We start from the raw sequence: 13,341 nt of genomic DNA, 5'->3' as shown, positions 1-13,341 counted from the left end.
TGTGTAAAGGAAGCCTCTGTGTGTGTGTGTGTGACTTTCTCTCTCATCCCCTAGAAGAAGGGCTCGCCCCCTCCCAAGTAGGGATATGCAAAGACTTTTTAGTTACACACAAAGCATCCAATTTCCCCTAGGGTTGACCTTCGGACACAACCTTTGAATTTTGGAACCTTAGCATTTTGGAAGTCTTAATGGGCTGAACCTTAGGGTCTTTTTAGCCCATTGTTGCACATGGCTCTTTTGCAGATGCCCCCCCCTTTGGATCCCTATTTTCCCTCCTTTGGATCCCTACTGTGGCCGGTCTGCTAGCTTAACCAATATTCTAGCTTTTTCTCCCCTAGCACTTCCCCACATTAAATGATCAGTTTAATATGAGAAAATCATTTAGGAGAATTAGATATTGATTATTATGACACAGTGTCAAGTGAAAAAAGTAGAAAGGCCCAAAATGACAAGCATGGGGCAGGTGGAGTCCTATCTGCTTACCTTGGTTTATATTATTGGGCCCAATTTTTTAAGCAAGTTCTTTGTCTCGGGTGTAGGGTGTCCAAGGAAAATCCAACGATGCCCCTTAGCCAAGTTCATAGGTTGTAGATGACATTGTTCCAAAATTGCATGTGAATATTACTGGCAAGGCTAGTGAGGTTTGATATCATCGGCATATTTTTGAGACTTTGTTTTTATATTTCTTGGTTTTTTTTGGTAGGCTGCATGCAAGAAACCCAAGGATCAGAAGGACCAGCCCATGCCCAATTCCTTGAGAAGTGAAATCACATGTGGAGCATTAAATCATCTTGGATAACTAGAATGAAAGTTCAATCCCTTTCCTCTTGTCTAACACATTGGGTTTGTGGGGTTGACAATGTAGCACTTTGTTTTGCTCTTTCAATGTCCGTATCACTTCTTAGTCTTCTTGTTATAGACAAATACACAAATCAACACATACAGATAATAACAGACAAATATAGACCTATACACAAAGGGGATGTGCAAGCATGAAAATATGCGATGTTGCTCAAGCAAGAGGAATGGGAGGACATGTAAATAACTCAAAACCTATGCCTCAATAAAATAAGAGAAAAGGGAGCACATTCCCTGACAGATACACCCAAGCATCTGATTCTAAGCCCAATCATAGAGGTTGTGGAGCCAAGCACATATGCTTGAAGAAAGAGGCATGTAGTTTTGGGATGGAAACCCTAAAGCCTCACATCACCTTTGATGTGTAGTTTGTATGACCTTTGTGACCTTCAAAGACTCATATTGTCACCTTCACCATGGCATTTGAAGAACATATAAATGAAACCATAAAGGGGCATCCACCCTATAGTTGGTGGGAACCTACCCCTAGAGACAATCTACACACAAATCACGTCGATTGTCACAGCAAGAGTAGGACCAAGGGGGCATAGCCCTAAGCTATGCATGCAGGTTCAAGGGTCTCTTAAAATAAAGCCTAAGAGACTATAAAAGGAGAGAGGTTGGGTGTAGAAGGGCATGTAGTAGTATCTGTGCCATTTCACTAATATCAAACCTTAGGTATCTCTCTCTCTTGCACCTTGAGGAAGGAGGGGATGGAAGAGCGGCCTAGAAAGATACATGAAGCATGCAAAGGGAAGAGGAGGCATGGAGTTTGATCATGTGCCTACAAGTCAATGATTGGAGTGTCATTTTTCTTGGCATATATGATAGCAATGATTGATTGGCACTAAATTTTGAGGAAAAAATTGAGTTTTCTTATCAATTTATGCTTGATTGTTGCATAGTTATGCTTAATTCTCATTCATGCGTGTCGATTTGGACTTGCAATGAAATTAAATCACAATATACAACTTAATTCTTGCTTAATTAAGTTGGTGTGGCTTGTTTGGGCTTGCATGCAATAATGCATCCATTTGAGGCATGACCATGAGGAAACTTGGGTGGCCAAGAAGCTTGGTCGAGGAGAGGAGAGGGCACGGGAAGTATCACCTTCACACACACACACACACACACACACGAGCAAATAGATGACCTTCACCAAATTGGCTATAGAGAAGCTCATTTCGCTCGCTCTAGGGAGGTGCTCCTTTATTGTTTCTTGGCTACTAAAAAATTAAAAGGTATTCTTAATGGTTTCAAAAAAATTAAAAGGTATTCCTAATTCAAAGATTCCCTCAATAACAATAAAAACAATGTGTTATGTAGATTTGCAACAATATTAGCAGGACGTGAGAATGATGAATACAACATTGAGAGAGAGAGAGAGAGAGAGAGAGAGAGAGAGAGAGAGAGAGATTGCAAGGATAGTTTAAAGAGAAGAAAACAATGAACGAAATATAAAGTAGAAGCAAAACACAAATATACAATGTGAAGTCCACCACCTCTTTATATGGACACAAAAGGTCTTTTGACTTTCCACAATCATGTGTCTTTTGACTTTCTATCTTCATATGTCTTTTGACTTTCCACATTCATTGTCTTTTTATTTCCTAAACTCACCTCTTTACTTATGCACTTAATATGTTTTGAAAGACTTTTTATTTTTCGGAGATTGGGGAGACCTAATTTGTTCAATTTTGAACATTTTTGCTTTTTCTTGCTTTTTTTGTGAAAATTAGAAGCAAAACACAAATATACAATGTGAAGTCCACCACCTCTTTATATGGACACAAAAGGTCTTTTGACTTTCCACAATCATGTGTCTTTTGACTTTCTATCTTCATATGTCTTTTGACTTTCCACATTCATTGTCTTTTTATTTCCTAAACTCACCTCTTTACTTATGCACTTAATATGTTTTGAAAGACTTTTTATTTTTCGGAGATTGGGGAGACCTAATTTGTTCAATTTTGAACATTTTTGCTTTTTCTTGCTTTTTTTGTGAAAATTAGAAGCAAAACACAAATATACAATGTGAAGTCAACCACCTCTTTATATGGACACAAAAGGTCTTTTGACTTTCCACGTTCATGTGCCTTTTGACTTTCCACCTTCATATGTCTTTTGACTTTCCACATTCATCTGTCTTTTTATTTCCTAAACTCACTCTTTACTTATGCACTTAATATGTTTTGAAAGACTTTTTATTTTTTCGAGATTGGGGAGACCTGATTTGTTCAATTTTGAACATTTTTGCTTTTTCTTGCTTTTTTTTTTTGTGAAAAGCAGGTCCGGATCCTTAACTTACGAGGTCTAGGGAAGTTAGGGTTCAATTTCATAAAAATCTTCTTTTTGGGTGTTTTTTCTACTTTTTAGTGAAAAGCAAGTCCGTTTCCTAGTTTAGGTAGGCTAGGTGAAACCATGGTTCAATTTCAAAAAAAAAATATGCTTTTCACGCTTTTTGGCATTCCTAAAAAGCAATGCGTTTGTTAACATTATCCAACCCCAAAAATATTTATTTATCGTATAAGTGAAAAAAAAACATATGGTGAAGAAGCGAGATTCAACAAAATTCTACGAGAATTATTTTCATAAAAAATGGCACCATAAATTTGTGGGAGCGGTACGGTAAGTGTGGTGATTATATCGAGGCTCGCGGTGCAGTTAAGATTACGTACAATTTCATTAGTTACTTAGATATCATATTACTGATTGGGTTACAGGAGGAAAATTAAATCCTTTGGCTAGAGTTGACTTGCAAAAGGAAGGCCATGTTTTTAGCAAAAATCCCACAAGAAGGAGCTATTCCAAGCTAGAAAGGGGGTGCCCTATTTTGCCTTGGAGGACACTCCAAGCTGCAAGAGAAGCATATAAAGAGCGGTAGAGCTCAATTTTGGGGGCTAGTAGTTACATAGAATACATCGAAAGTCTACGTACGTATTATACAGAGGTGGTGCAACACCATCTTTATAACTATCCTTCTCTCATTTGTGGAAAGAAGAAGAAGAAGAACCATCTTTCATCTTACTATATTCTCTTCTATTTTTATAGTGTACATGCTCTACATCAACTTCGTCACATAATTCTATATGTAGCTCTCATCACTGCTCTCTTGCAGGAAAGCAATAAGCCTTTCAATCATCAATTATCACTTCTTGTTTAGAGTAAGAATCCTAAACTCCATAACCACCATCTCATTCTCTCTGTATTCTCTATTGGGGTGTGTGACACATCCGCACCACCACACGTTGTCGTGACGCTCCACGTCCATAGGTGAAGCTTTAATATAACACAAGATTCTAGACGTTATTATTGCTCAAACGGATTATTGATTGCCATCCCTTGGAGTATATTGCTTGTGTTGTTGTACTCGCCAAAGCCATTGTTGATACATATAACTACTACAATGTACTTTAGAGAGCAGTAAGTGCGGCTAATATAGCGGTGACAAGGATACTTCAGTTCGATATGTGTTCGAAGATGCTTTGGTTGATATGTAAACCAAAAGAAGTGCTATGTGATGTTCCATTTCTCAAGTATTTCAATATGATGTACTTCAAGAAGCTTAAAATGTGTTTGAGGAGCTTGTTGCCCACCGAGATCGGTTTGGCGGCATGGCTTAGTAAAGAGTGGAGATATTCGATGCAAAGGGATGGCTTCTCTTCAATGCATTCACCTATACGTATGCCTTGAAGGTGAAGATCGGCATTATTTTAACCCACATGCAAGACCAGTGTGAACAGCCGCTTAAAGTAATAAGAAGCAAGGTTTTTTTTAAAGGAAATATTTCATGAGTTAAGGGGTTGCAGTAAAAATAGAGGTTGATGAGCTTTATAAAAAAAAAAACGGCACGCAAGGGCGGAGCCATCGAAAAGCAGACAGCACAGGGGAAGATGAAAAGCCGTCAGAGAGAGGGGACGAGGCCGCCAGAAGAAAAGTAGCAGGTTGACGAGCGCATAACTGTCAGGGGCCGCCCATGACGAAGAGGAGGACGAGCTGACAGTGGGGTTGCTTGTGGTGAAGACAGCAGGAGAGGAAAGAGTTGAATCGAGCTGGTGGTGGTTTGGAAGCTGAAGGAGCAGAGGCGGGCCTGAGAGGGAAGAGAACGCGTGCGCGCGCGAGCAAGGCAGGCCGAGAACTGCAGGAGCTGGTGGAGAGAGCACGAGGAGGCTCTGCTAGCTCTGTTGTCGAGTGCATGAGCAAGAGGGTGGCAATTGGCACTCATGAATAGAGAAGGAGGATTGTGTCCTTTGCGTGCATGAAAGCAGTGCCACAAACTTCCAAAGGAAGGCTGCAAGCTGAGGACAGGGCGGCCAACACAAGCGAGAGAGGAGTATTATTATTTGGACGACAAGTTGGGCATGATATGTCAGTGTCCAACAAGGAGCAGACCGAGAAATTTAACTTGTGATTCGGGAAGGCACGAAGGGTAGAAACTTCATCGAGACCAAAAACATCAAAGGAAGAAGATCGTTAGTGTTCAGAATAAAGCAAGGACGAGAAGTTGAAGTTCACAAAGAGTAATGACAATGGAGAAGCAGATCTTTAGCAATTTTCAGAGGTTTGTTTGAATTTAAAGAAAACTCAAGCAAGTGACGACAAAGTGAGTGCAAGTGAAGGTGGTCGAGAAGAGCAAGGGAAGAGCATTGAGGCCATACAATTTTGGCATTTTCTCTTCCGCTCACAGTCTCGGTGGGACCAAGAGCACTTGTTGCCTATTGCGATCAAGTTATTATTTTTTTTGTATTTAGATTTTAGTTCATTTAGGTAATTCAATTCAAGGTGTTCTTTCGTGCTATATTCTCTTGAAATGTGCATCTTCCTCTCACCGTTTCCCACAGCGAGCAGCCCGGTGCTGACCCGGCTCAACTCGTGCACATAAAAATCCCCCGACATCTTTGGTGAACCCGACGTGAAAGCGAGCCGGGGTGGGACTTGGTAGCATAAGATGTCGACACCACAGGAAGTAGCAATGCAACAGATGATGCAGCTGTTCGCAGCCTATATGGAGCAGCAACAGGCTTCTCAACAGTAGTACCAACAAAGTGAACGTATTCGTCAAGCAAGGTATACAGTAACTGAAAAAGCTGCAAAGATTTGAAGGTCGTGATATTTCAAAATTTTGTACTGTTTATGAACAATCTATGGAGGATTATGGAGTTAATGATCATGACTCAGTGGAAGGTTTTCACTTAATTGCGGCTCCTGAGCTTAGGGCTCGAATTGAAGAAATTCCGATAACACATGGTGCAAATTGGCAGGAGTTTAAGAAGGCTTTACAAGAAGAGTATTTTCTCGAAGATTCTCAACGAGTTACCAAGCAAAGCTTTATGAAATGGATACAACAGAAGGATAAAGGTTTATCTGCGAGAGAATTGCTACGAGCTTTTGAAAAGAAGTTTGAACAGTTATCTACTGCTGAGCAGAAAACAATGCAACCGGAAAAGGTTGAGCTATTTATTCAAGCAGCAGATTCGCGCCTTCAGAAGAGCTTGGTACACCTGCTCGAGGATCCATCTGGTGAGTTGGGCTTAACTTCTGATTGGAAACTGGTTACAGAAGCTGTTAATATGATTGTAAAGCGACAAAAGAGGGTGGACAAGTTCATAGTGGCTGATCCTATGGAAGTGCTCGAAGAGGACCTAGTGGAGAAGCCGAAGCCCAAGCTGGAGGAGCCAGTCCTTGATGAGCTGGTAAAAGGTATACAAGAGTTGAATTTGAATTTGAAAGCTGTTAAACTTGATGGTTTGAGTGCAAGTGGATCTTCTTCAGAACCCAGACAACGTCCTCCACAACAAGAATGGGATAAAGGATGCATGTGGTGTGATAGCTTAGATCATATACGCAAAAATTGTGATGATTTTAATGAAGCTTATAAGAAGAACACAGTTTTTTGGAAGGACGGCAAGCTGCATCTTAAGGAAACTGGTGAACGTCTACGTTTTAACTATGGGAAGGGCGGTATGAAGAAGCTGGTTGAGGAGATGCAGCACAATGTCTCTAGGGTTGATGCAACAACTTATGGATTACACGTATGCAGTGCGGAGGATGAAGAAAGTACCAAGGCACATTAAGTCAAGCTGGGAATTACATTCGACAAACTACGGGGTGGTCAGATCCTGTAGATTCTCTTTCTGTGTATGCCTTTCTTGCAAAATCTCAGGCTAATGAAGCTATGGTGGAAGAGAAGCGCAAGAGAGATGAAGACATTGTGGGCTCATCAAAACGAGCTACGAGGACTAGCGGCAAGAAGGAAGAAGGGGCAAGTTCTACAGAAGTTCCTACACCTGAAGTGGTTATGGAAGAGGCACCAAAAGATAAAAAGCAAGGTAAGCCAAAAGGGCCTTCTTACAAGTTAAAATCTGATATTGAATTGGCTACAAATCTGAAGAAGGTATTTGAGGAACGCATTCTCAATAGCAAGGTGGAACTTACTTTGGGCGATGTCTTGGGCATTGCTAAACGTGAATTTCATGAGGAGATCATTGATATTATAAAGAGAAAGCGGCAAGTACTAGTCAAGCAAGAACCTGATGCGGTCAAGAGCCAAGTGATTCAGCATGTAGAATCGATTCTGGATGCTTATGAGTTAGAGATTGAAGAAGAAAGTTTACAGTCTACAGTGATCTCCAATCAAGTTACACCCGAGGTAAGACATGTTCACTTCAATAATGATGATGGTGAGGAAGCAGTACCTAGGAGTCACTACAGAGACAATTGTTAAGATTGGTGATATTGATGAGCCTATTCTAGCACTTGTGGATCATGGTTCAAAAATTAATTTGATGTCAAAAAGCTTGTACCAGAGAGGGAAATGGCCTATTGATATGGATCATGGTTGGCGGATTCGAGCTGCCAACACCCAGCCTGGCGATTTATATGGTGCATGTGCAAATGTCAAGGTTACAACTGGAGATGTTTGCGATGAACATAACTTTTTTATACAGGAACATCCACTTATCCTAGGGCAACCTTACATCACAACTGTGTGTATGGAAACAAAGGTTTTGGATGATGGTTCAGCATTTGCAAGGATTCGAAGTAAAGATGGTAAGAGAGCGGTTCAATTTTTGACTGTTTGTGTTGATCATGTCAGGAATAAAGATAGCTTAAGAGACTGAGCCTTTGCCAAGGGTTCGGAAAGAGTTTAAAGAGTACAGGTTTGCTCAGGATTTTCTTGGGGTGCCACTATAGAGCGGGACGATAGTGGTATAGGGAAGAAGAAGTTCTCGCAAGAAGAGACTTTTTCTTCGGGGTTTCTGGGACTAACATCTGAAGGTTAGTTTCATATAGGAAGTTCATGGAGCTATCTAAGTGGGAGAAGCAATATGTGGTAAGTGTTCAAAGTGATTTGCAGGGATGTGATGTACTTGAACATGATGATGTTATCTCAGGAGTCTTTGAAGAAGTTTCTTATGTTGATACGATGTCAGAACTCGAAGTTATCAAGAAGTGTAGGTTGCAAAGTGGGACTAAATTTGTGCGAGTGCATTCGATGGACATGTATTACATTCTAATGGAGGTAAGTAAAGAATTGGGTGGTGCTTTTGAAGTGCAGGTGGATACAAAGTACAAAACTGTTGCAAAGAAGGTCAGGCCTGTAGCTACCCCACTCCCAGGGGAGAGTGAGGAGGTTATCGAAAAAGCTTCACACCAACCAAAGCTAAGGGATCCCAAGAACATTGGCCACAAATTTATTAAAGAGACCTTGAAGCAAATAGTCATTGGTGAAGAAGGGTTTCTTACTGATGAGGAGGTCAAGTGCTTTCAAGAGATGCTTGCAAAACATGGTAAAGCCTTTGCTTTTGAGCCAGTGAAATTGGATGTGTAGATCCAAATGTTGTAGCACCTATGATTATCTTTACCGTTCCACATATGCCATGGAATTTGCGTCCTATTCCTGTTCCTAAAGCCCATCTACCACAACTTATTGACTTGTTAAATGAAAAGATACGTATGGGTATTTTGGAGCCATCTTGTGCACCTTATTCTAATCGATGGTTCACCGTCCCAAAGAAGAATGGAGCCCTGCGATTTATTCAAGACATGCAGCTAGTAAATAAGGTAACAATTCGTAATGTTGGCACATGACCAATTGTGGACGAGTTTGCAGAAGATTTTGCAGGTAGGGCTATATATTCCATGGGTGATCTTTACTCAGGCTATGATCATTTTTAGGTTGCTTTTAAGAGTAGAGATCTCACTACTATGTGTACTCCACTTGGGTTGGTAAGGATGTGTACTTTACCGCAAGGTGCCACAAATTCTGTTGCTCACATGATGAATGGCATGAACAAGGTATTAAGAGAATTCATTCCTCACATTACTATGCCTTTTATTGATGATTTGCTAATCAAGGGTTGTGAAGAAGGTTTGAAAGACGAGGTAAAAGATCAGAGGGGGTGCCGAAGCTTTGTTGCTCAACATATTGCAGATTGTGAAGCTATTCTATCTAAACTTGAAGAGGTAAATCTAACACTTTCAGGTCAAAAATCAATTTTTGGTGCCAAAGAAATATTGATTGTTGGACATATGTGTGGGCCACATGGATGACGCCCAAGTCCAGCTAAGGTGGAGGCAATACAAAGGATGAAGAATTCATGCACATCAGTTACTGAAGTCCGTCGTTTTTTGGGTGCTTGCGTGTTTTATCGTATTTGGTTACCTCACTTTGCTCATGTTGCAGAAGTACTTTACCAATTATTAAGAAAAGGGAAAAGATTTGTGTGGGAAGATGTCCATACAAAGTCCATCAAGAAATTGAAGAAGATGCTGTTGGATGCTCCTACCTTAAGGAAGGTTGATTATAAATGTGGAAGGCCAGTGATTTTGACGGTTGACACTAGTTGTAGTGTTCTTGCTCGTGTTTTTGAAGCTTTTTTAGATGAGATGTACGATGGAGAGTGGCTTTTGATAGGCCGTTATCTCAGCACTCTCACCAAGCAAGAGGAATGGAGTGATCAAGAATACAGGAGGATCAGGAAGAAAGATTATTGTTATTTCCTTAAAGATGGGCACTTGTGGAAGCAACCAAAACGTCCAGGAGGATCACCACAACGAGTGGTATGTGACAAAGTAAAACAACAACAGGTAATTAAAGAGTTTCATGAGAATTTATGGGCAGGACATAGAGGAGTGTGGGCAACATTTGCCAAGATTAAAGACCACTACTGGTGGAAAGGTATGTACATAGATATTGCTCGATTTGTGGAGACTTGCATGGTTTGTCAACAGTATTCAAATGTGCGACATCGAGATGAGTTACATCCTACTTATCCATTGGCTATGCATTATAAGTGGGTTGTAGATTTGATTACTATGCCAGTCGGTATTTGGAAAATGAGGTATATTGTTCTTGCCAGAGAGGATCTCACTAACCAGGTGGAAGGAAGAGCTTTGCGTACCAAAGCTACAAGTTCAGTATGCAAGTTTTTGCTTGAGAATGTGATTTGCCGATATGGTTGCATTGGGAAGATTACTGCAGATAGAGGAGAATTAGATGCAGATGAAGCTTATGAGTTCTTCGATCGGTTGGGAATCAATTTGGCTCTTACTACAGCATATAATCCGGAAGGTAATGGAAAAGTGAAAGAGGACATCCGCCTATTGTTAAAGCTTTGGCCAAGACTTGTAGAGGAAGAATTGGTGATTGGCCTAAACTTTTACCTTTTGCTTTATGGGCTGACAGAGCTACTCATAGCTTAGTTACAGGATTTATGCCATTTGAACTTATGTATGGGCAAAAGCCAATCATGCCTATAGAAGAGACGATTGTTTCTTGGACCATACTGCCATGGAAATCAGAAATGTCAACTGAAGACTTGCTTGCTATGCGCATTCGGCAGCTTGAAAGACGCCAAGAAGACATTGACCAGGCAATAGATAAGCTCAAGGAGGCACGATTGAAGAATAAAGCTGCATTTGACAAGAAGCATAGATTGAGACCATATACGATCAAAGATGGAGATTGGGTACTTGTTTGTGATAGCAGTTTGGAAAATCAATATTCGGCCATGCGTAAAATGGTTAAGAGATGGTTTGGACCTTATGTTGTGCTGCACGTTTATGATAATGGAACTTACAAGCTTAGAGAACTTGATGGCACCAAGCTTAAAGTACCCATTGCAGGAAAGAGGATCAAATTATTCAAGAAGCGAGAAGGACAGGTGGTTCTAGGTGATATAGATTCTGGAGAATGCCAAGAAGATGATGAGATGTATTCGCTAGAAGAAGCTTCTGGCGATACTTTTGCTTATGATGATTAGCAACCTGAAGACGGTTGGCACATGCCGGAGGATGTGCAGGTTCAGAGGGAGTGGATGTCATGACGCTCCACGTCCATAGGTGAAGCTTTAACATAACACAAGATTCTAGACGTTATTATTGCTCAGACGGATTATTGATTGCCATCCCTTGGAGTATATTGCTTGTGTTGTTGTACTCGGCAAAGCCATTGTTGATACATATAACTACTGCAATGTACTTTAGAGAGCAGTAGGTGCGGCTAATATAGCGGTGACAAGGATACTTCAGTTCGATATTATGTGTTCGAAGATGCTTTGGTTGATATGTAAACCATAAGAAGTGCTATGTGATGTTCCATTTCTCAAGTATTTCAATATGATGTACTTCAAGAAGCTTAAAATGTGTTTGAGGAGCTTGTTGCCCACCAAGATCAGTTTGGCGGCATGGCTTAGTAAAGAGTGGAGATATTCGATGCAAAGGGACGGCTTCTCTTCAATGCATTCACCTATACGTATGCCTTGAAGGTGAAGATCGGCATTATTTTAACCCACATGCAAGACCAGTGTGAACAGCCGCTTAAAGTAATAAAAAGCAAGGTTTTTTTTAAAGGAAATATTTTATGAGTTAAGGGGTTGCAGTAAAAATAGAGGTTGATGAGCTTTATAAAAAAAAAAACGGCACGCAAGGGCGGAGCCATCGAAAAGCATCGAAAAGCAGACAGCACAGGGAAAGATAAAAAGCCGTCAGAGAGAGGGGACGAGGCCGCCAGAAGAAAAGTAGCAGGTTGACGAGCGCATAACTGTCAGGGGCCGCCCATGACGAAGAGGAGGACGAGCTGACAGTGGGGTTGCTTGTGGTGAAGACAGCAGGAGAGGAAAGAGTTGAATCGAGCTGCTGGTGGTTTGGAAGCCGAACGAGCAGAGGCGGGCCTGAGAGGGAAGAGAACGCGTGCGCGCGCGAGCAAGGCAGGCCGAGAACTGCAGGAGCTGGTGGAGAGAGCACGAGGAGGCTCTGCTAGCTCTGTTGTCGAGTGCATGAGCAAGAGGGTGGCAATTGGCACTCATGAATAGAGAAGGAGGATTGTGTCCTTTGCGTGCATGAAAGCAGTGCCACAAATTTCCAAAGGAAGGCTGCAAGCTAAGGACAGGGCGGCCAACACGAGCGAGAGAGGAGTATTATTATTTGGACGACAAGTTGGGCATGATATGTCAGTGTCCAACAAGGAGCAGACCGAGAAATTTAACTTGTGATTCGGGAAGGCACGAAGGGTAGAAACTTCATCGATACCAAAAGCATCAAAGGAAGAAGATCGTTAGTGTTCAGAATAAAGCAAGGACGAGAAGTTGAAGTTCACAAAGAGTTATGACAATGGAGAAGCAGATCTTTAGCAGTTTTCAGAGGTTTGTTTGAATTTAAAGAAAACTCAAGCAAGTGACGACAAAGTGAGTGCAAGTGAAGGTGGTCGAGAAGAGCAAGGGAAGAGCATTGAGGCCATACACTTTTGGAATTTTCTCTTCCGCTCACAGTCTCGGTGGGACCAAGAGCACTTGTTGCCTATTGCGATCAAGTTATTATTTTTTTTGTATTTAGATTTTAGTTCATTTAGGTAATTCAATTCAAGGTGTTCTTTCGTGCTATATTCTCTTGAAATGTGCATCTTTCTCTCACCGTTTCCCACAGCGAGCAGCCCGGTGCTGACCCGGCTCAACTCGTGCACATAAAAATCCCCCGACAACGTGAGAACCCTCTCTAAAATGGAAGTCAACAATTTGACATCATGGTGTAGATCATTAGAAGACTCTCTCCCTAATTTATAAAAGAAGCCTTTGCTGCATGTTTTGTATCTGACTTTGCATCCACTCAATACCCACTATTCTAGCCACTTTGTATACATTTTGCAATATATTAATCTACTAATGATTTTCTATCTCCATTAGCGTTAATCTCTCTCTCTCTCTCTCTCTAATCTCTTATAATTAATTTGCTAATTGAATGGACTGCTATCATTTACACCATAGCCACAAGTCTCAACATGTGGTATCAAAGCTGTCGGTTCACAACTAAGCCTATTAATTACCATTGCATTAGCACTCTCAATAATCCTACTTCCTAATCACCATTTGGGCACGAGCATGCTCCACTACCCTTTGGTGATTCGGAGAAGAAAAATTTTCATTAGCATTGAATCCTTGCATAGTTTTTCATCGTCAATTAGTCTTCACATTTAGTGTATTTACA

At 41.0% G+C, this 13,341-nt stretch overlaps 1 protein-coding gene and 1 pseudogene across 1 annotated transcript; both read left to right on the top strand.

Moving 5' to 3' along the window:
* Nucleotides 1–4,732: 4,732 nt before the first annotated feature.
* Nucleotides 4,733–7,582, top strand: LOC147463132 (uncharacterized; annotated as a pseudogene).
* Nucleotides 7,583–10,426: 2,844 nt separating this feature from the next.
* Nucleotides 10,427–12,970, top strand: LOC147463131 (uncharacterized). The gene has a single exon (XM_086528088.1). The coding sequence runs from the start codon at nucleotides 10,575–10,577 to the stop codon at nucleotides 11,121–11,123; it is 549 nt and encodes a 182-aa protein (XP_086384214.1). The 5' UTR covers nucleotides 10,427–10,574; the 3' UTR covers nucleotides 11,124–12,970.
* Nucleotides 12,971–13,341: the final 371 nt, after the last annotated feature.

Source organism: Adiantum capillus-veneris, chromosome 2 (genome assembly GCF_014529385.1).
Source record: "Adiantum capillus-veneris isolate H3 chromosome 2, ASM1452938v2, whole genome shotgun sequence".
Taxonomy (NCBI): Eukaryota; Viridiplantae; Streptophyta; class Polypodiopsida; order Polypodiales; family Pteridaceae; genus Adiantum; species Adiantum capillus-veneris.
The sequence above is the reverse complement of the archived record's forward strand: the minus strand, read 5'-3'. Positions and strand labels throughout refer to the sequence as shown.